The sequence below is a fragment of the Podarcis cretensis genome (assembly GCF_951804945.1).
Source record: "Podarcis cretensis genome assembly, chromosome: 5".
Classification (NCBI taxonomy): Eukaryota; Metazoa; Chordata; class Lepidosauria; order Squamata; family Lacertidae; genus Podarcis; species Podarcis cretensis.
The window spans coordinates 93,895,194-93,918,161 of NC_137174.1; the positions used below are offsets into that span (position 1 = coordinate 93,895,194).

At 43.6% G+C, this 22,968-nt stretch overlaps 1 protein-coding gene across 2 annotated transcripts in view; it reads left to right on the forward strand.

Moving 5' to 3' along the window:
- Window positions 1-22,968, forward strand: part of SENP5 (SUMO specific peptidase 5) — a 36,192-nt gene that overhangs the window by 7,544 nt on the left and 5,680 nt on the right. For both annotated transcript variants that reach the window (XM_079977852.1, XM_079977851.1), the window contains exons 2-8: window positions 4,166-5,694; window positions 7,493-7,598; window positions 7,741-7,888; window positions 11,508-11,555; window positions 12,177-12,254; window positions 21,797-21,934; window positions 22,705-22,788. In XM_079977852.1, the coding sequence (XP_079833978.1) occupies window positions 4,197-5,694; window positions 7,493-7,598; window positions 7,741-7,888; window positions 11,508-11,555; window positions 12,177-12,254; window positions 21,797-21,934; window positions 22,705-22,788 (2,100 nt within the window). In that variant the 5' untranslated portion in view covers window positions 4,166-4,196. The remainder of the gene's footprint in view (window positions 1-4,165; window positions 5,695-7,492; window positions 7,599-7,740; window positions 7,889-11,507; window positions 11,556-12,176; window positions 12,255-21,796; window positions 21,935-22,704; window positions 22,789-22,968) is intronic.

Here is a 22,968-nt window from a genome sequence, read left to right on the forward strand (position 1 = left end):
GACAAAACAATGCCCCTTTCCAGGTATTGTTCGACTCCAGTGCCTATTGTTCTTGGCTATTGGCTATACTGGCTGGACCTGATGGGAGTTGAGAATCTAAAGCAACCAGGCAGGCAGTGTTAGAAACCGGGATGGAAAAGCTGTTCACCACATGGCTCCTGTAACCTGGGTTATGGCTGCAAAAACAGAATGGCTAGATGCCTCCCCACCCCCCCACAATGTGGTAGCACACTCTGTTTATTTACTTTGTAAAGAATTTATTTGGTTCCTTTTGCAATTAGTGGTATTTGAAGGGTTGTAACCAGCCATAGCAAAATAGGTTAGACAGAGAGCAAAGTGGGACTTAAGTTTAGGCATATATAGGACAGTAACACTCATTGAAATTCATGACTGAGTGGGGATTTGAACCCGGGTCTTCTAGGTCCTAATCCTACAGAGTCCAGTGTTAGAAACTCAAGATATATAAGCTAGGGGCCAAATGGCTCCTTGAACCAACGTTTCAGTCACCAAAATGGAATGTCTAGTCTTCTTTTTCAAATGATGCGGACAGACTGTGATTGATTCTCAGTTAAACATCTGGCTACTTCTGGTGACTACCTTGAGCTAGGTTAAGAACTTTAAGAAGAAAAGTCACTTAATCCAGGGACAGTCCATATATCTATATCTATCTATCATCCATCTATCTATCTATCTATCTATCTATCTCTCTCTCTCTCTCTCTCTCTCTATCTATCTATCATCTATCTATCTATCTATCTATCTTCACAACTGTGAGCAGGGCGGTGGGGTAATTGAAGACAAGCTACACTAATTAGCTATAATTTGTTCACTGTTCCTTCTCAGTGTGCACAGAAAAAGCATTTGGGCTCCTGACATTCATTCTGATTGTTCAGATAAAATATAACTTGATAGAATTCTACAGGATGGGGTAGAAGTGTGTGAAAACAGTCAGAATCCAATGATTGCCAGAAATGCAACTCCAGATGGTGGAGATGCCAGGCTCTTTTGTTGCCTATAAGAGGGCTATTATCATGCCTATGTACTGTCTTATGGTTCTTGTTCTCAGTTTGGTTCTGCAGCAATATATAGTCGTGATGCCTATATGCTCCCTCCAGGTTCAGACAGTATGCCTCTGAATACCAGCTGCTGGGGAACAGCTGTGAGAGAAAACAGTTTTATCAAGGTTCTACTTTTGGTTTTCCCATATGCTTCCCATATGCTTTTGGTTTCTTACTGTGGGAAGTGGGATGCTGAACTAGGCAGGTGTCTGGTCTGATCCATCATGGCTCTTATATTCTGACATCTAATGCTCCTAATTTTGCCACACCGACTCCTGAAGAGAGGCCCTAGCTGCACCGATTTTTAAGAGCACATGTCAAGTGACGGATCACATTAAGTTTCATAGCATGGCAACCTTGAAAGGTAGCTTATTTGAGCCTGGGAAAATATATCTAGCTGAGAGGCAATAAGTTGCTTCTTGTGTATTCAGAAGGATATGTGGGGTGCTGAGCACCACTGCCTTTGCCCTTGGCTTTTCCTTCCTTCCTTCCTTCCTTCCTTCCTTCCTTCCTTCCTTCCTTCCTTCCTTCCTTCGTCTTGCTCTCAAGTGTGCAACAGAAGCTATTTTTGATCCTCTCTTGCACTTTCATCAGCAGCTGCACATTTCGAAAAGCACTGGGTACCCTCCAAATGTACTTTTCATCTCACTTCAGAGATGCTTAAAGGATTACTTTTTCACCGTTTCTATTCAGCGAGCCACCTGCCTTCCTTCCAATTGAACCTCTTCAGCAAACAGGCATTGACAGTTCCTGAAAGTATGACTCTCGTGCTTCCTGTAGTCTGTTAAGCTTCCCTCCCCTTCTTTTCCGTTACCTCCCCCTTATTTCCTTCCTTCAACTTTGTTCTGACTTTTGTTGTATTGAGCTATGCACTTATCAACATAACACTTCTCCTCAAGAGGTCCTCTTTACTGGTTGCTGATTACTCCTGTGTCTAACTGTAACAGAGACGCTTTCACTGTTCATGCTCTTGCATTACACATCACCATGGCAGGGCGGTTGGATTGGCGGAGACCTGAAGGAAAGGTCTGTAAAGGACCCTGGCAGTATAAAGCCAAGGTAAAATAAAGTGGCCAAGAATGAACAATTTGGGTCACAGGGAAGGGCTTAAGTTTCCACTGTCACATCAAACTACTATCTACTTCCTGGCAGAACTGCTAGTTCTGCTTTTGTCTCCCTTATGGTGGACAAAAGCGTGACATAGTTCTCGGAAGCACAGTACCTGTCCAGGTGTTGGCATGAACTGCACCCTGTCATATTGCCCTGAAGTGAAGAGTCATTTCTCCTTGCCCAGACTCCCTGTGCAACTTGGAAGCCTGAACTTTCAGTAGTTCCAAATTTCACAGGGGACTCTACCTGTTTGCTCCCTTTTGCAGATGTTTGCCTCCAATGTATAAATGGAGACGAGGACTGCCAGGTGAGGCAGAGCTAGCTTGTTGGTCTGCACTCTCCCTTCCACAGATCTAATGATGCGGGGGTATCAGAACACACAAATAAGGGGCAAGTTAAGGAGCAAAATAAACTGAAGGCGCTAAATGGGATTTTTCCAGCCTTGCTCACAATGTGTATTTGCAGTTTTATAGTTATTTTTTTTAAAAAAAGATTGCGTAAAGTTTATATCTGCAAATTCTAAATACAGTTCTTCAATAAATCAACTTAATAGCTAAACCTATGCACTAATAACTAATTAAATACAACAATTATTGTAAATCTTCTTTAAATATACTAATTAATTACTTGAAAAGAATAACAGAAATCCAATTCTTTTCAAAAGCACATTTTAATTTTAATTGGGCTATTTAAGCAGACTGTAACTTTCAATCTATCCCCTTTGCTCTGTAGTTGATGCTTCCTAATTTTGTTTGTTAGCTCTTTTCTGAACCACCTGCATAGTTTAATTAAAAAAGCAAAAATGAGATCCAACACAATCTCATGTCCTGTTATTCTTATTACGGTCTCCCCCCCCCTTTTTCTTTGAAAATTGCCATGTCCACCACATATGACAATTTCTGTTCTTTTTTCTGACTGCTTCCTAATTCTGTTTAGTATACTTGGGTTGTCTTCTCTTTTTAAAAACAACAACAACAACAACAACAACACCACCACCACCAGTTACAAATAGCCTGCAACACTGCAATTTTTACTGTGCTGAAAAAATAAGACAGTTCAAACTGGCTAGGGGTGAGGTTATACGCTACATAATAAGTATTTGTATGGTGTTGTCTTTCACAACCTGGTGCTCTCTTAGAAGGTTTGGATAACAGCTCCCGGTTGTGCTGGCTCAGTCTGATGGAAGTTGTTCCCTCCAGATGGGGAAGGCTGGAATAATGCCTCAGGTGTTGGAAACACTTCACAAACAATTTCTCAGTAACCCTGCAAGGTAGGCTAGCGTTGCTGCCATATTGCAGATGAGGCCATGATCCTGAGCTTAGTGGCATTTTGAGGACATCTGCGCCTGGGATGAGAAACTGTCTTGTATTGCTAGCCACTGCCCTCCCACTGGATCTTAAAGGGAAAGTAGCTTATTTCCCAACATGCCTTTCTCAAATTTTCCCATAACCTCTTGCCTTCCTGGCAGCACAGTAGACATCTAGTTCATAGCTGTCAACTTTTCCCTTGTGAGCAATCCTATTCGGAATAAGGGAATTTCCCTTTAAAAAAAGGGAAACGTTGACAGCTATGATCTGGTTTGCAAAGGGATGCAAATACACATGCAGAATTGGGGGCACATTGGGGACTGGAGGAATAAGGAGTGGCTCAACAAATTGGGGCGGAAGTCACAATTTGAACCATGTCAAGTGTAGCTAGGGCGAAATGGGCATCTTTAACACAGATCAGTAAGCAGGAGAGATCTTGAGTTCTTCTGCATTCCCGGTGGGGAAGGGTGTGGTCACCTCTGGTCCAATCAAACAGCAAGTTTTTAACGACCAGGAAAGAAGCCATAGTCCCTGGTATGTTTCTGCAGTCTCCATCAGGAAACTTAACTTGCTGCATGCAAAAAACGGGTTCTGAACAGTTTGTGTTGCTGGAGGGCTTTGAATGATGGAACTTTTTAAGTTTTCTGTGGTGTGACTTGTTTCTTTCTTGTGTTTCCTTTGCTGTTGCAGCTGCACTTCGAGATCATAATGCAGCAGAAAAATGAAAGAGCATAGGAGAAAAATTCAGCGGAGAAGTCGGTTGCTGGCCGGTTATCGAAAATGGACGGTGGGATTTTGGGGGCTGAAGCAGTACTGCTTCCAAAGGAACCGTCTTTCTCTACTTAAAGGAGGGAGGCGAGGCACTTGGACACCTGTGAGCCTGAAACAAACTAAGCCCTGCAGAAGCAAGAGTCTTTGGCTCCAGAGGAAGTGGGCTCCTGAAGTGTTCCTAAATGCAAAACCCCAGCAAGTTGTACCTTTTGAAAACTGCACCTTTCCACAAAACATACACAGAGGCTTCTTTCCTTGGTGCAGAAGTGGAGGACCTGTTACAGTGGCAGAGGAGCTGGGTAGCACATCCTTTCAGAGCGAAGAACTTCTGAATAAATTTTGCAGTTTAACGGTTGACTCAAAGCCTTCTCAAAGCAAGCAGTACAGCACCGAGACCAGCAATACTCCCTTCCTGGTAAAAGAGGATGGTCTTGCTCGGAAGGTGGGCGAGAGCAATAACAGTGGCATTGAGGTTCTGAACAACTCTAGGAGGAAGTGCTGCTGCCAAGGCCTGGAGCAAAATGGAACTTGTGACCTCCTGACTATTAGGAGGAGGCCTAGATTTAAAAGGTGTACTTTAAAAAACAGATCTCTATTTATGATGTATAAGAAACTTTCTGCGGTCAAGTTTTGGATTAGAATCGCGAAATCTCGTCCCAGGTTTTGGAGAGGCAAGACGTGCAAGTTGAGCATAAGGAGGCCGAGCTGGGTGGAGAAAGTAAGCAGAGATTGGCAAGAGGACCGCCGCCGAGGAATCCCTGGGGCCTCGCTTCCCTCTTGGAAACTGAAAAGTAAATCTCCCTGGAACCTGTTCAGCTTGTCAGATATGAACAGTCATATGCCAGGACCATTGATTGAGGAGAGTCAAACACACCTGCCTGACACCTGCCTCACCCAGGGCGCACGCTTGCCGTGCAGGGAGCTCCATTACAAGGAACTTGCGCCCAGAGACCAAAATGGCATTGCTGAGCCCTGCGGGCCGGAGTTGCATGGAGCAGAAGCGGCATGTGGAGCGCAGCCTACTCACAAGGAGGAAGCGCGGAAGGCACCCACACTGGACAGCTGCCCTGATAGTTTCGTCTCTGTGACGGAGAAAGAAAGCTCGGTTTTAGGTCCAGGAGATGGAGGAACGAATCAGTTTACGGGTGCCGGCGAGACAGTGCTGGGGTCCTCCAGGGCGGATTTGGGCACAAACGACGGCTTTGCTAATGGGCCTGCTTCCGTGGAGCTGGCGCAGAATGAGGGCAGTGGTCAGATGGAGGTGGAAGGGCCCATAAGCATGGACGTATTTGGCGCAGAGCTCTTAGATCACCCGTACTGTAAAAGCCCTCATGATGAGCCTCTGAGAGGAAGCACAGGACAGAAATCAGGGACCCAAAAGAGTGGGAAAAGAAGCAGCCAGAGAGCTTCTTGCGTCAGTGACGAGCAGTTGGCTGTGTGGCTTTGTGGTATATAGCAACACTCTCTTAATGCTTATTGCTGGTTTTGTTTATTTATGCTATGAATCTGGGTGCTGTCCTTGTAGATTATAATGACATTTTATGCACTGTTGTACTTCTTGCTATATTTATTGTGGGTTTGAGATTAGGATGTTGCACACACAGCAGTTCAGCTGGCCTGTCCTTGTTGTTCTTGTGATCCTCCAAGCCATGTACTGTGGCTTTTGCAAGAATGCAGCGAAGCTCTGGCTTTTGCTTGCCTGCCTGGGATTGCAAGAGTACCTGATGGACCTTAGTAATGGCTGCTGGGCTGTTTTAAGCTTGGTGGGTTACAGATCATACAGGCCTGCCCTTTGATAGCGCAGTTGCATGATAAACCAGTGGGTTGCAATCACAGTGCATTGGTGGTGGTGTTTCATTTGATGGGCTTGTTATGGGACGAAATTGAGACTGGCGCAATTGGGGGTTGGAGCTGAAATCAAGAGGCAGTTTAACTCTTCAGAATGCTTTGTCTGCTTATTGTGGCCCCAGATACTTAGGAAAACCCAGACTGGAGGCTTAATCTCAATACATGCTAGAGTTGCCCGTCTTCCATATTGAAATAAGAATCTGAGTGCTTAATGAGATGGGTAATGAAAGGAGTGAAGCTACTTGCTAATTGTGAGCTCAGTAGATCCGTATCCCCTGTACTCACCTCTTGGCAGCCCAGTCTAGATTGGGCTGTTGGTGTGTCCTAAGTGGTATCCATCTGGCACAGGCCAATTCCATTCTGGAATGCAGGGGTGATTGAGTCCTTGGCTTGTAGCAATTCCTGCTAGAAATGTTCCATGGTGTCGGTGGTTACTTGGCGTGTACAATAGGTTTAAAAATTTTTCTCCTTGTCACAATGTAAGTAGAGGGTGCCCACAATTTTGAAACGGATTTGATGTGCATTCCCATGACTATTCTCTCAACATCTAATTGATGTGGGTTGATTTCAGTCAGGGCCAGTATAGCACCTGCCCTGCATTCAGACCCCAGAAGGTTCATTTTTGCGCTTCTTCCCCTCCCTGCAATTATCCCCAACTGGTCTTTCAAAATTTAAGATGTTAAGTTTCGAGAAACGCAGTCTGATTGCTGCCATCTAAAGGGCTGCGTATTCCACGTTTATTTTTTGTCCATCTCTGCCTCAGCGTAACGGTATGAGAACAGAACCGCAATTTCATCCAGATGTTAGGGGTACGTATCTCTTCTCCCAAGCCATATAATGATGATGTGCTGATTGAAACTCTTTCATCTGCCTAGAAATGCTATACACCAAAGGTGCAATTAATGAAGCACTACAGGTGTGTGACACGCATCCCTCCCAAAAAAATTCATTTCACTTAGGCTGCAGGAAGCCTCATATCTGGGCAGAGATTGTAGCATGCTTCTCTTTTGGGTTGGATTTAGGATCACAAGTACCCCGCTTATCAGGTTTATTTTAGGCAAGCCCTAGAAACCATTTTATGCTTCTTGCTCTCTAGGAGGGACTAGGGTGGGTGCTAAGCCCTTCACGAGTGCATGCTCGCTCTCCCTCACAGTACTACAGAGACACTGTGGCTCTGCAGAAAGTGTACGTCTATGCTCATTTGAACAGGGGTCCAAGTCTGGGACTTGTCATTGCGTCGTTGTCAACCTTGTATGTCAATTTTGTACTGTTCCCATTCTGACTTGAAAATGGCTCGTAGAAACTCAACCATAGAAATAAGGCATCTGATTCCTATGCAACTGCTGCTCCTATGCATACTTTTTCTTCTTCAAAAAAACCCCTCTCTCTATTTATAAGGATTCCTAGATGAAGTAATGAAGAAATATGGCAGTCTAATTCCACTCTGTGAAAAGGATGTTATGGGAAGATTAAAGGAAGTCTTTAATGAAGACTTCTCCTATAGGTTAGTAGCTATCTCTTAATTCTTCGCTCTGCTGATTCACTTTCCGGATTCCACTGGCTCCCTATGGCTATGCAGAGCTGCATATCAAATGTGCTGGGATAACTTCGCATTGTCTTATCTCTTTCTCGGCTGCCTGTTCCAGAAAGCCATTCATCACCAAGGAAATCATGAAGTATCAGACAAGGCATCCCAAATCTTCCACTTGCAATTTCCGGGTCTTCTATAACAAGCACATGCTGGATATGGATGATTTGACAACGTTGGATGGTCAGAACTGGCTAAACGATCAGGTGAGAGCAATTGCAGATTCTGCTGCTTAAAATGGTGTTTTCAGTCACCATCATGGTACTGTTGCCTTGCTTCCAGGTTGAAGGGATGTTGGGTTTTCTTTGGAGCAGGGTGCAAAACATTAACCTGCTTCTATACTGTCTTCATGGATCTTGTCCTTATTGTGGGAAATTAGTTCTAGAGTTTAGAAAATGCAAGGGTTATCCAGGAGAGGTGTCTTCAATGCAAGAATTCCCTGATCTTCAGTAACGTCTGTTAAAACTCGCATCCAAGGTCATCTTTTTTAAAAAAAACTTTTTTAAAAACACATTTATTCAAAAGTCTCTCCTACCCAGTTGGCATACTGCTGGAAGGATGTGTGATTTGGGAGGGAAGGAACCACTCAAGTCACTACTAATATAATTGATTGGTGCATGTTTGTGTGTGTGTACATTCAAGGGTGTTCCCAGGTCCATATTTGTCACCAGTGGTTCAGGTGATCTCTCCAGTGAGGAGCACCTATTATCAGCTTACATTGATATACCAATAACCCCTTTCCTGAACAGGGTTGGCTTGGCCACTGTCATGTGTGCATTAGTTGACCTCATGACTGGTTGGTCCTATACAGGGCTACCTCTGGATGCGAATGGGATCTGTTCCGGAGCCCCTGTCACATCCAGAAGCGAACGATTTGCCGTTTCCGCGCATGCACATGTCATTTTGACCGTCTGCTCATGCACGAGTGGCGAAACCCAGAAGTAACGTGCAACCCGAAAATACTTACCCCGAAGCTACTTCAACCCAAGGTATTGGGCACCACAGTTCAAGAAGGACACTGACAAACTGGAACGTGTCCAGAGGAGGGCAACCAAAATGGTCAAAGGCCTGGAGACGATGCCTTATGAGGAACGGCTAAGGGAGCTGGGCATGTTTAGCCTGGAGAAGAGGAGGTTAAGGGGTGATATGATAGCCATGTTCAAATATATAAAAGGATGTCACATAGAGGAGGGAGAAAGGTTGTTTTCTGCTGCTCCAGAGAAGCGGACACGGAGCAGTGGATCCAAACTACAAGAAAGAAGATTCCACCTAAACATTAGGAAGAACTTCCTGACAGTAAGAGCTGTTCGACAGTGGAATTTGCTGCCAGGGAGTGTGGTGGGGTCTCCTTCTTTGGAGGTCTTTAAGCAGAGACTTGACAACCATATGTCAGGAGTGCTCTGATGGTGTTTCCTGCTTGGCAGGGGGTTGGACTCGATGGCCCTTGTGGTCTCTTTCAACTCTATGATTCTATGATTCTATGTATGACTATTATGGAATGCCCTTCCGTGGGGGAGATAAGCCAGTGGATCTCTGAGTTGAGTATGAGGAAGTTAAGACAGGATAACCTCTCAGCTTCGTTGGAGTTCATCGTAGTAGATCTTGTTATGGAATTGCTCCCTTAATCTGGTTCTGGGTTCAAATTGGTTAGATTGCTATGGTGTAAGTAAGTGGCTTGATTTGTACAGAACTAGACTGTCTAATTAGAATTGGAATGCTGGGTTTGAAACATGTAATCCAGGCTAGGATTAGTGCATCCTTCAAAATTTGCATTCTTACTTAGCAGAATGAGAAAATGAAGCTTGCAAAGATGGTTGACTGCAACAGTAGAATAAGACAAAACGGTAAAGCAAATAACTGTGACTGCTTCCTTCTCATACTTGTCTGCTACATTCAATGGTGATTCGCATCGCTGCCTAAAAATGAGATTTGAAAATTCTCTAAGACAAGATGTGAGCATGGAACTTGCTCTGTCTGTCGGTCTAGGGGGAAAAAATATTTACATCCTTACACCCTATCTTGTGTGGTCAGGTCTAGATTCCTGTTATACCACATGCTTTTGCATATTTGTGGAAATCTGTATACAATGTAAAATAGTAGCCTCTTTCTGGATTGAGAAGAGAATTTCTGCTTCCCAAAGGACTCTGCCCATCTGCTGCATATCAAGCCAGCAAGTAATGTGTCCAGCCTTTGAAATGTGCCAGATGCACTTTGCACCTGGCAATCGGCCACTTGTGACCAAGTGAAGATGCCCGGGTGCCAGGATGGTACCTGACGTCTCCACCATCTGGAGGTGCATGCCTGGGGATCCTTGGATCTTGACTGTTTTCACACACTAGCAACACATCCTGTAAAATTTTATCCATTATATTTTATCTGCACAATCAGAATGAATTTCAGAAACCAAAAACTTGTATTGAAAAATACGACTTTCGAGCTGTCTGGCCCAAAAATGGCAACCAGGCATTCTTTTTTTGCAACTGTAATCCTGGTTTAAGGAGGCATTTGGTGCTTAGTTTATACAGTGGTACCTCAGGTTACATACGCTTCAGGTTACAGACTCCACTAACCCAGAAATAGTGCTTCAGGTTAAGAACTTTGCTTGAGGATGAGAACAGAAATCGTGCTCCGGCAGCGCGGCAGCAGCGGGAGGCCTCATTAGCTAACGTGGTGCTTCAGGTTAAGAACAGTTTCAGGTTAAGTACGGACCTCCGGAACGAATTAAGTACTTAACCTGAAGTACCACTGTATATCTGAGTTTCTAACACTGCATGTGTCAAATCTGCTACAATACACCCACAAAGTCATTTCCCTCAATGCCAGGCTGTAACTGCAGGTCACAAAGTGTCCCTTAATCTCCATGGATACATACAAATATGTTAATCTTCAGTGAGCTACCTGACTTAATGAAGAAAAGCTCAATTAGCTCACAGTTTTCTCAGGTCTGGCTCTCTGAGCTTCATAGAGGTAAAGCTGTGCATATTATATCTGGTCATTCTAAGGATTACTGTGCAACTTTAAGAATTGTTGTGTGGGTTTGCTTTATTCGTTGGTCTTTCCTCCTCCCCCCAGGCTGATTTTGTGTTGTGCAATTTAGATTGTAAGCCTGTAAGTAAGTTTGTACTAATCATATGTAAGCCACTCTGTGAGCCCTTTTAGTTGAAAAGCAAAGTAAAAATGCTTTAGATAAAATAAATGAAGGACATAGCAGCATTGTAAACTTATTCCTGAACACGTTGTCCATGTGATTGTAATTGGAGGAAGAAGGACCTCCTCTGCCATAGAGAACAGAGCCATGTTTCCCTTATTTTTTTGTGGAAAAATGTTGGGAGTACACTGGTATGAAACTAACATGTGCATCTTTTTTTAAAGAGCAGAAACCACACCTCTTGCAAGATGGAGCGAGCTGCCATTTGGGGCAGTCTTTGTTTTATATCTGACACTGTGGGTGGGTGGAATTCCAATCCTCACTGTTGCAATCTTGTATGTGTGGGGGCAGTAGCTGCTGCAATCCCAGAATCTGAAAAGGTGGCAGAATAAACCTCCAGAGAATAAAACTTTCAGTCTCCAGCGTAACTCATTGCCACCAGCAAAAACAGAGTAAATTCATTCATTCTAAATTGTTCAGGTTGCAGAATTCAGCTTTCTTTGTTGTTGGATTGTGCAGAATCTATTTTCAATGTGCAGTATATGTATCCTGGCTTCTAGCAATGCATTCAGAGAATGACCAGATACACTGAGCATTGCAGAGGAGCAATTCACAAATATTATGTGATTTTCCTCCCTAATGAAATTTCAACTTTCTCCTTCTCTAAATTCTTTCAGATTATCAACATGTATGGCGAGCTAATAATGGATGCAGTCCCTGACAAGGTGAGCTTCTTTTACTTGGTTCTGTATTATGCAACAGTAGCTCAATTGGATAGGGGAAAAAAGGTGGCTTAAAAGTATTAGTCCTAAGGGAAAATGGAGAGGGGCAATTATGGGGGCAGTTATTCCTAACTTTGCACAGGGGGAGGGAGTAGTCAATCCTTTAATCTGCTGGCTGTTTATTTACATATGAACTCCGCTCTAGATCACACACTGGCTACGTATAGACATTCGTCTACTGTTATTTAATTTATATATTGCTTACACGCCAAAATTTCATGTAAGCAGTTTACAACTCTAAATCAGCACATAAGAAAGACACACAATAACAAATCCACTGGAGTATTAAAACATCCTTAATTAAAATATGCAATAAAACAAGCATAACAAAACAGTTAAAACCACAAAATCGGCCTTCAGATTCACACAGCATGGTTTATGAGCTGAAGCCCCCCTCCTTCACTAGTTAAGAGGTTTTTACTGTGGTATAAAAATGCCCTTAATAAAATAAACCTTTCTTAGTTGGGGTGCAGCAGATCTTGGTTTGCATTCAGCTGGAGTTCATTGTGCTAGAACTGGAGGCTTTGAATGTGATCAGTCATCGACCTCTTCTGCCTTTTGTAGGTTCATTTCTTCAACAGCTTTTTTCATAGACAGCTGGTAACCAAAGGATATAACGGAGTAAAACGATGGACTAAAAAGGTAGGCTTCTGTGTGCTCTGAAAGCCCTTAACAGCTGAGTAATACTGAACTATTTCGAAGAATGAATTTGAAATGAATACACCGCGCCGAACCCAGAAGTACTGGAATGGGTTACTTCCGGGTTTTGGCACTCGTGCATGCACAGAAACACTAAATTGCGCTTTGTGCATGTGCAGAAGCACCGAATCGCGACCTGTGCGTGCGCAGACATGACGCTGTGGGTTGCGAACATGCCTCCTGCACGGATCACATTCGCAACCTGAGGTTCCACTATATTGCTAAATTATTGGGCGGAGTTCAAGATTCTTGTATTAATTTCCAAGTCCTTAATTTGGGTCCAGGATATCGTAAGGACCATCTGATTCCTTATATTTCGTCCCAGTCAGCTACTCCGCAATGACTCAAATGCATGGCTCATAATTATTAGACACATTGCATTCATTGTAGTGGATGTGAGCCTGTGGAGCTCCTTCCCAGCTGAAATTAGACAGGCGCCCTCTTTGCAGAACTTCAGGCACATGACTGAGACTTCCTTGTTCCAGGAGGCATTTTAAAGTAGCATTTGGTTTTATGATAAGTTTTTATTGTTTTATTTTTAAATTCAACTTTTTTTTTTTAAATGTACATAACTTAGAAGGGTTTAGGATTAAATGACATGTAAATGTCTTAAATAAATGAGTGTCTTTGGCTGCTTAAGATAGATCTGAGAGGCCGTAGTTTCCTGATAAAATACAGGTTTTGCATGAAAGACGGTCCCAGGCTCGGCTGCAGAATATACATAGCCACGAACCAAAAGCAGAAGCAAGGAAAACATATTTGTGGTAGAAGTGCTGGTTGCAAGCATCGCACACAGCTGGGGAATTACCTTCTGGCATCACTGACCTAGTGGAAATACCCTTCCAAGCCCCAAATAGTAAACTATCTTTGCCAGATAGAATGTTCCTCTTTAATATGGGGGATGGAAAAACCTCTGGGTAACAGGAAAGACTTCCTATATACAACTTAGTTGACTGATTAAAATATTTAGAGAGGTGTGTAAGTAAGAAAGAAAGAAAGGGTCTAGCAAGCTTCAGGATAGGAAAAAGATGGCCTCCTTAGAGTATACAGCCTTGGCTTTTGTTCCTCAACCTACAGGAAGCTCAGCAACTCAGCACTATGAATTATATATGGAGCCATGTAGCAAAGTGTTTGGGCTGAAGTACTCCAGAGCATTCTAGGTGTTTGCTTAAATCACAACTGAGCACTGAAATGGGCTTTGTTTGCAGAGAGGCTTAAAGTAGACTTGAGATGTTTATTAAATGTTTATTTAAGGCACATCCTTAAATCTTGGAAATCTTGAATAAAAGCAGGTTCCTTCTATTGATCGATCGATCAATCAATCAATCAATCAATCAATAAGCTTTTAATTTTATTTATGTAAAAATACTTTTGTTTCTCAAGGAATAACTTACATACAGATTAATATTAGCAAAACTAGCCCGGCTGTTAAACTATAAAGCTAATCAATGCCCCTACGAGATAGGTTGAGACTTTTCTGTGCATATGAAGAAGCATGTTGATCATTTCCCAATTATCCTATGTACTTGGTCACTTGGAGAACGGAGTTCGCTATCCTTATGTAGGCAAAATGGCACCATCTATGTGCAAAATGAAGTACTGTCAGGCTTTGGGAAACTTAAGGCTTGCAGGTAGGTAGCCGTGTTGGTCTGCTGTAGTCGAAACAAAATAAAAAGATTCCTTCCAGTAGCACCTTAGAGACCAACTAAGTTTGTTATTGGTATGAGATTTTGTGTGCATGTGCACATCTTCATCTAAAGCTCATACATATGTTGGACATATGTTGCCTTTAGGACTTAAAGTGGGGGAGAGACTCCAAAACATCCAGCAAGAACTGAGCTAGCTTGGCTTGTGTGTGCAATACTGACTGTTGCAGGGGGAGGAAACTGAGGTGGAGGCATGAAAAAAGGGTGCAGCTGGGTTGGCACAATGAATGAGAGCATTCTGCACTCCCAACATTTTTTGTTGGTGGGGCCCACTTCTGGAATGTCTTGCCCACTTTCGAAACATAGGGTTGTATCCAATGTTTGCCCCAAATCAAAGTCACTTAGCGGTAAACTTGTTCCGCTCGCGAAATGTTTTATTCCAGCGGGATGTTGTTGCGCAAGAGGAATGCACCAAAAGGTTGCTGGTAATTTCGTTGCGCAGTCTTGTGCAGCGAGTTGCACAATCCTCTGCAACGAGTTTCTGCTATTGCAGTTGTTGCATTGGTGTCCTCTGCTCAACATTAAAACTCACCTTTGTGCTAGTCGGCAGAGAACTTTAGATGTGGCCCATGGTCACTGTATATTGACTCTGCGAAGATAGGATTGCTCTAATCTGCCCAGTGACTCTCAGGCCTTCCTTCAGCCTGTGCAAAGAATTCTAGAGCCAGAAGGGACAGTGAGGGTCATCCAGTCCAACCCGCTGCAGTGCATCTTTTGCCCAGTGTGGGGCTCGAACTCACAGCCCTGAGATTAAGAGCCCCGTGCTCTACCAGTTGAGCTATCCCAGCCTTTGATCACGAGCACTTCCTGTTTGTTTTGCCACTTTGTTCCTGTGAAGGCAGGGCTGGGTCGGCCAAGGCAGAGTGAAGCAGAAAGAAGCAGTACTGGAAACAGTAGGCGAAGTTTTAGATAAGTGCACAGCTTCCTACAGTCCTTTCCTTAGCTCATAACTGATATGGATTCTTGCTGGTAGGAAAGACGCTCTGTGCTATGGGGATATTTTAAAAGCATGCCCTCTGTAGGTAAAAATGGAAAGTATTCAAAACTGTATGTAGAGTGCAGCAGGTGTAAATGAAATTGTTTTTAGTTGATAACATGGATCAAGTGGTCACTTGGTGGGAAGCACATGAATTATCAGAGGGAATATTGATTAAATCAATTATTTAAGTCAGCCTTTATTTTTATTTTTGTTGACTTGAAATTGTCTTGTTTTTGAAACCTTTGCACCCTCTGATGCTGTCACAATTTTGTTCCCAAGCTCTCTTTGAGTTTCAGCTGTCTGTCGTAGTTCTGCTTTGGCAAAAAGTGATCTCCTCAGTAGCTACTGAGTGTGATCTCTTCCATCCCTCCTCCTTTTCTTTCTTTCTTGTCTTTCTTTTTTGAGATAGAAAGTCAATCCTCTTTTGTAAGGATTCATTTAAAACGGGGCCTCATAAATTGAAATGTGCTGTTCTGCTTCTTGGAATGGGAAGCTAAATTGGATTTTGTTACTTAGCTTGCATACTAGATCTCTGCTTTTGTTTTGTTCGTGCCTTGTGCAGCATTTCAAAGTCTGCAGCAAACATCTGTTTCACCTGACTGAATTTTAATTAAACTTGGGGTGCATTCGCTTTCCATCTTTTGCCCCAGAATAAGAGTATCTGATTTTTGATAAGATTGCTCTCACTTCCTCCTCAAAGCAAATGCTAATTCTCACCATGACCTCAAGGAGCTTGTATATAAGAATGGCTAAGGTTAAACTGAGGAAGTTAAACATGCTACTGAGGAAGAGCGGAGGACAAGTACAAGTAGATCCAGAGCTGATGAAGTGGCTGGGCCACAGCCGAAAGGACGCTCAGTTGCGGATATGCCTGGAAGTCAAAGGAAAGTCCAATGCTGTAAAGAAAAATATTGCATAGGAACCTGGAATGTAAGAACCATGAACCTTGGTAAGTTGGGTGTGGTCAAAAATGAGATGGCAAGAATAAATATTGACATCCTGGCCATCAGTGAACTAAAATGGATGGGAATGGGCGAATTCAGTTCGGATGACCATCATATCTACTACTGTGGGCAAGAATCCCGTAAAAGAAATGGAGTGGCCCTCATAGTCAACAAAAGAGTGGCGAAAGCTGTACTGGGATGCAATCTCAAAAATGATAGAATGATCTCGATACGAATCCAAGGCAGACCTTTTAACATCACAGTAATCCAAGTTTATGCACCAACCACTGGTGCTGAAGAAACTGAAATTGACCAATTCTATGAAGACTTACAACACCTTATAGAAATGACACCAAAGAAGGATGTTCTTCTCATTATAGGGGATTGGAATGCTAAAGTAGGGAGTCAAGAGATAAAAGGAACAACTGGCAAGTTTGGCCTTGGAATTCAAAACGAAGCAGGGCAAAGGCTAATAGAGTTCTGCCAAGAAAACAAGCTCGTCATCACAAACACTCTTTTCCAACAGCACAAGAGACGACTCTACACATGGACATCACCAGATGGGCAGCATCGAAATCAGATTGATTATATTCTCTGCATACAGTCAGCAAAAACAAGACCTGGAGCTGACTGGATCACATCATCAGCTTCTTATAGCAAAATTCAAGCTTAAACTGAAGAAAGTAGGAAAAACCACTGGGTTGGTAAGATACAATCTAAGTCAAATCCCTTATGAATACACAGTGGAAGTGAGGAACAGGTTTAAGGATTTAGATTTGGTAGACAGAGTGCCTGAAGAACTATGAATGGAGGCTCGTAACATTATACAGGAGGCAGCAACTAAAACCATCCCAATGAAAAGGAAATGCAAGAAAGCAAAGTGGCTGTCCAACGAGGCCTTACAAATAGCGGGGGAGAGAAGGCAAGCAAAATGCGAGGGAGATAGTGAAAGATACAGAAAATTGAATGCAGATTTCCAAAAAATAGCAAGGAGAGACAAAAAGGCCTTCTTAAACGAGCAATGCAAAGAAATAGAGGAAAACAATAGAATGGGAAAAACCAGAGATCTGTTCAAGAAAGTTGGAGATATGAAAGGAACATTTCATACAAAGATTACCATAATAAAAGACAAAAGTGGAAAGGAGCTAACAGAAGCAGAAGACATCAAGAAGAGGTGGCAAGAATACACAGAGGAATTATACCAGAAAGAAATGGATGTCTCGTACACCCCAGGTAGTGTGGTTGCTGACCTTGAGCCAGACATCCTGGAGAGTGAAGTCAAATGGGCCTTAGAAAGCACTGCTAATAACAAGGTCAGTGGAAGTGATGATATTCCAGCTGAACTATTTAAAATTTTAAACGATGATGCTGTCAAGGTGCTACACTCAATATGCCAGCAAATTTGGAAAACTCAGCAGTGGCCAAAGGATTGGAGAAGATCAGTCTACATCCCAATCCCAAAGAAGGGCAGTGCCAAAGAATGCGCCAACTACCGCACAATTGCACTCATTTCACACGCTAGCAAGGTTATGCTTAAAATTCTACAAGGCAGGCTTAAGCAGTATGTGGACCGAGAACTCCCAGAAGTGCAAGCTGGATTTCGAAGGGGCAGAGGAACCAGAGACCAAATTGCAACCATGTGCTGGATTATGGAGAAAGCTAGAGAGTTCCAGAATGACATCTACTTCTGCTTCATTGACTATGCAAAAGCCTTTGACTGTGTCGACCACAGCAAACTATGGCAAGTTCTTAAAGAAATGGGAGTGCCTGATCACCTCATCTGTCTCCTGAGAAATCTCTATGTGGGACAAGAAGCTACAGTTAGAACTGGATATGGAACAACTGATTGGTTCAAAATTGGGAAAGGAGTACGGCAAGGCTGTATATTGTCTCCCTGCTTATTTAACTTATATGCAGAATTCATCATGTGAAAGGCTGGGCTGGATGAATCCCAAGCCGGAATTAAGATCACCGGAAGAAATATCAACAACCTCAGATATGCAGATGACACAACCTTGATGGCAGAAAGTGAGGAGGAATTAAAGAACCTTTTATTGAGGGTGAAAGAGGAGAGTGCAAAATATGGTCTGAAGCTCAACATCAAAAAAACGAAGATCATGGCCACTGGTCCCATCACCTCCTGGCAAATAGAAGGGGAAGAAATGGAGGCAGTGAGAGATTTTACTTTTTTGGGCTCCATGATCACTGCAGATGGTGACAGCAGTCACAAAATTAAAAGACGCCTGCTCCTTGGGAGAAAGGCGATGGCAAACCTAGAAAGCATCTTAAAAAGCAGAGACATCACCTTGCCAACAAAGGTCCATATAGTTAAAGCCATGGTTTTCCCAGTAGTGATGTATGGAAGTGAGAGCTGGACCATAAAGAAGGCTGATTGCCGAAGAATTGATGCTTTTGAATTATGGTGCTGGAGGAGACTCTTGAGAGTCCCATGGACTACAAGAAGATCAAACGTATCCATTCTTAAGGAAATCAGCCCTGAGTGCTCACTGGAAGGACAGATCGTGAAGCTGAGACTCCAATACTTTGGCCACCTCATGAGAAGAGAAGACTCCCTGGAAAAGACCCTGATGTTGGGAAAGATGGAGGGAGGGCACAAGGAGAAGGGGGCGACAGAGGACGAGATGGTTGGACGGTGTTCTCGAAGCTACAAACGTGAGCCTGACCAAACTGCGGGAGGCAGTGGAAGACAGGAGTGCCTGGCGTGCTCTGGTCCATGGAGTCACGAAGAGTCGGACACGACTAAACGACTAAACAACAACAAAGGTTAAACTATGCACCAGGAAGCCCCCCGTTCAAATCTCACCTCAAGCCTCTTCTTTTCAGCTTGTGTGCCCCACCTGCGATATGGCAATGTATTACACCTGCCTTACATTTTAGCGTAATCCTCTGAGGTGGGTCGAGCAAAGAGAGTAATGGTTCACCCAGGTTTAGAACTGAGACTTCCTACATCCAAGCCCGGTATTTTATAGTCGTGAAACCTTAGTTTGTACCTGGTTTTTCTACTTCCCAGACTTTTTTGTTGGAACGGGTGTCTTAATTGGTTGTTGGGGAGAGCACCTCCATTGCTTTGAACTGAAGCAGTTTCTCTCAAGTGAAAACAGCAACGTGGCAGCTTGCCTCTGGCCATTCACGAGTTGGCATCTTGGGTATTGGGCAGCTACTTCATGGGATGTTATGTGCTTGGTGGGGGCCTTTCTGCTGCTCCCATCACATGAACAAGGGTGCCTGCCCTGAGAAATTCCTTGTTTCAGGCTTTTCTCTGCAGGCACGAGAGCTAGAAACCTCCTAGCAATAGCTGAGAACACAAGGAGTGTACCTAATTCTTTGCCTTTCGCAGTTGGGCATTCTTGCTGGTGTGTGCACACCAGGTGCAATGGGACGGGCATCCCTTTCCGTAGAAGTGTGCTCCTTTTGTGTGTGTGCATAAAACTGTAACTTAGACAGTTATGTCCTATTCATCCCTTCCATGTTCTTTAGCAGTTTTGCTTGCAGCATCAAGTATTAAACGCATGCAGCCTGCCTTGCAGAAATGTTTGTCCTATCCATTAAGCTGCCATCCTCATCACTTGCCCAAGGCTGTTTCCACCTCTCTATATGCCTTCGACATCTTCACTCGTAGGCTAGATGCAGAATGCAGAGCTCCTTCGTTGTCTTTTGGCTGCGTTGTGCTGCTGATGCTGCGTGTGTTCACGTGCGGAAGGCTGTCTCTTAAGAATGCTAATTTCATGCTTAAAACCCAATGCCATCTCATAGCACACTTGTCAAAAAAATATTGATTTTGAATAATTCAGCATGAAGAGATGTAAAGCAGTAACGGCTGCGCTGCTTAAAAATAAATAAATTGAAGCATCTGTTTAAATAAGCAAATGGCATCAAATAAATTGCATCTGGGGAGGAAAACGAACCCAAAGTGAATGTCTATAAGCTCTAAGGCTTAATCTACATAAAGGAGCAAATTCGAAGCAGTAGAATGGACTTTATATCGCAGGTGGGGGGGGGGTGAGAGTCATATTTTTCCAATACCCCTTGCAAGAAGAAAACCAACCGAGCAGAAAGTGGGCTGAGTGAGAACCTTTCTCGCTGACGTGCTGCTTTTCTTACTTTATTTTACTGTGTTGGGAGTGTTTTATGTGGGGAGCATTGAAAATGCCACTTTCTTCGACCTGTAGCCTTTATAGGGCGTGGATCAGGACTCAACTAGTGGTAGGAATGGAGCTGGCTTGCGAGGGATTGGGGGAAGAACATTTCACCTCTGCTTTTCCCACAAATGCTTGGAGCAGACTTGGAAACAAGATCTTTCCTGTTGGTACTGCTCTGTGCAGTTATGGTATCACCAGAAAGGCCTTAGCCCATGGATCAGCCTTTATGCTGAGCGGGTCAGACTCCTGCTGAAAGCAGTGGGGCTTCCATTTGCTGCCAAACTTAGAACACTGGATTGCAAAGAAATAATTGGGTGTGTTCTCATGCATATATGCTCTTACCTGTATAACAATGACGACAACAACAACAATTATTTATTTATACCCCGCCCATCTGGCTGAGTTTCCCCAGCCACTCTGGGCAGCTCCCAATCGAGTGTTAAAAACAATACAGCATTAAATATTAAAAATTTCCCTAAACAGGGCTGCCTTCAGATGTCTTTCAAAGATAAGATAGTTGTTTATTGCCTTGACATCTGCTGGGAGGGCGTTTTACAGGGCAGGCGCCACTACCGAGAAGACCCTCTGCCTGGTTCCCTGTAACCTCACTTATCGCAGCGAGGGAACCACCAGAAAGCCCTCGGTGCTGGACCTCAGTGTCCGGGCAGAACAATGGGGGTGGAGACGCTCCTTCAGGTATACAGGACCAAGGCCGTATACGGCTTTCAAGGTCAGCACCAACTTTGAATTGTGCTCGGAAATGTACTGGGTGGGTATGGCTGGGGCAAGAGGGCTTGCTTCCACTTGGGAAGTCTTGCCTAGTTCAGTGTCTGTGTAGTACTTGCCTGGTAACCATTGCTGCCTCCAAGGCTAGTGGGTTTTGTTTTGTTTAATTTGGCTTTGTCAGAAACCAGAATGTGCCACCACTACCTGATTTTTATCACATTTTGTAAGCTCTCTTTCTTCTAAGGAGCTAAGGGATGGTTGTTTTGTCACAGTTAAAGTTAAAATTAGATATGGTGACTGACTGAAGACTGCACAGTGAGTGGCTGTTTGAACCTGGGTCTCCCTGCTCCAAGTCTGACAAGACAATGGCCTTCCAAGCCTACAATGAGTAGAGTAACTCAAGAGTAACGCAGCTTACACGCTTTTACACCTGACAACAGAACATTTTAATTTGGCATGTCATATTCAAGAAAAATCGTTGTACAGTGGTACCTCGCAAGACGGATGCCTCGCTAGACGAAAAACGCGCAAGACAAAAGGGTTTTTCGTTTCTTGAGTTGCTTCGCAAGACGATTTTCCCTATGGGCTTGCTTCGCAAGACGAAAACGTCTTGCGGGTTTGCTTCCTTTTTCTTAAAGCCGTTAATACCCAGGGAATCCATGCTCCGCAAGACGAAAAAATCGCAAGACGAAGCAACTCGCGGAACGAATTAATTTCGTCTTGTGAGGCACCACTGTAGTTGTTGCTGCTTCACTGGCTCCCTGTTTTTTGATTTCATAGTAGAGGGGAAGGAAGAATGTGTCTTATGAGAAATTGGCTGCTCCACCCACTTGCTTTTCGGTGACTTAAATACACACAGGGTGAAACGTTTCCAGGCTGTTCTCTTCCTACGGTGGTTTGGGATCATTCTGTCTGAATTGCACATGACTTTGTATTTTGTGGTGATGGGTGCTCTCTTCCCCTTCACTAGGTGGACCTCTTCAAAAAGACGCTCTTGTTAATTCCTATTCATCTGGAAGTCCACTGGTCCCTAATTACTGTGAATCTCCCTAACCGAATTATTTCGTTTTACGACTCTCAAGGCATTCACTTTAAGTTCTGTGTCGAGGTAAGAGCAACTTGTTGTTATAGCTGTTCTACTAAACAGCGTCGGCCTTAGAAAAAGCACTTAGCCCCCCCCCCCCCGCCCTTTCACAGGGCTCTGATTTTTTCGGTAATCCTTTGAAGCTTCTAATCTACACATTTCAGGACTCTTTGGCCCAAAAGAGAGAGCACTGTCAGTGTGGAAACTGGCCCAGATGTAGTTCAGAAGTTGTTGTGCGAATTAGACTCTAATCTTCAGGCAAGTGACATACCAGTCTCAAGGATCCCAGGCCAGGTGCTATATTGTTTGGTAGCGTTTCCTTGTCTTGAAGCTTGTCTTGCAACTCTGCTGCAGCCACAGACCCTAGGAATTTATATAATTTCAAGACTTGCTTCTCCAGCAGTACATTTCATGCATACCCCACATTTGCGAAAGCGACAGTTCCTATCCAGTGTATCTAAATTAATCCTAAATAGCTTCCAAATAGTTTATGCCCTTTATCAATCCCACTTCTACCCTGCTCCCTTCTGTAAAAATCTCAAGGCCCTGTGTATGATGTTTATTTCATTTTTACCATTTGCGTTGGGCCTGCTTGGTGTTCTTGTGAGCTTGGGGTCTCCCAGCTTCACACGATGGGCAATTGCAGAATTAATCCCAGTCTCCTCCAGTCCAAGCAGAAAACTTTCTTCACTATACCCACAGGTATCCTCTGCAGGGAAGCACTCAATTAAGATGTTTTCATAGCAGTATTCAAATGGCCCTTATTCATGTCCCCCACCCCCTCTTCTTTAAAGAACATACGCAAATACTTGCTGACAGAAGCTAGAGAAAAGAACCACCCCGATTTCCTTCAGGATTGGCAGACTGCTGTTACAAAGGTAAGGACCACCTGTGTGGTTTTTAGAAAGAAGGCTTTGTTGAGTAAGATGAAACACGCAATGTCCACTGGAAGTCAGAAATCTCCACCTTTCCCCAGGAAGCCCAGAGAGCTTTTGCTATAAAAACCCTCAACATGTGACATGTTACCACCAAAATGCAGGGATGGAGAGCCTGTAGCC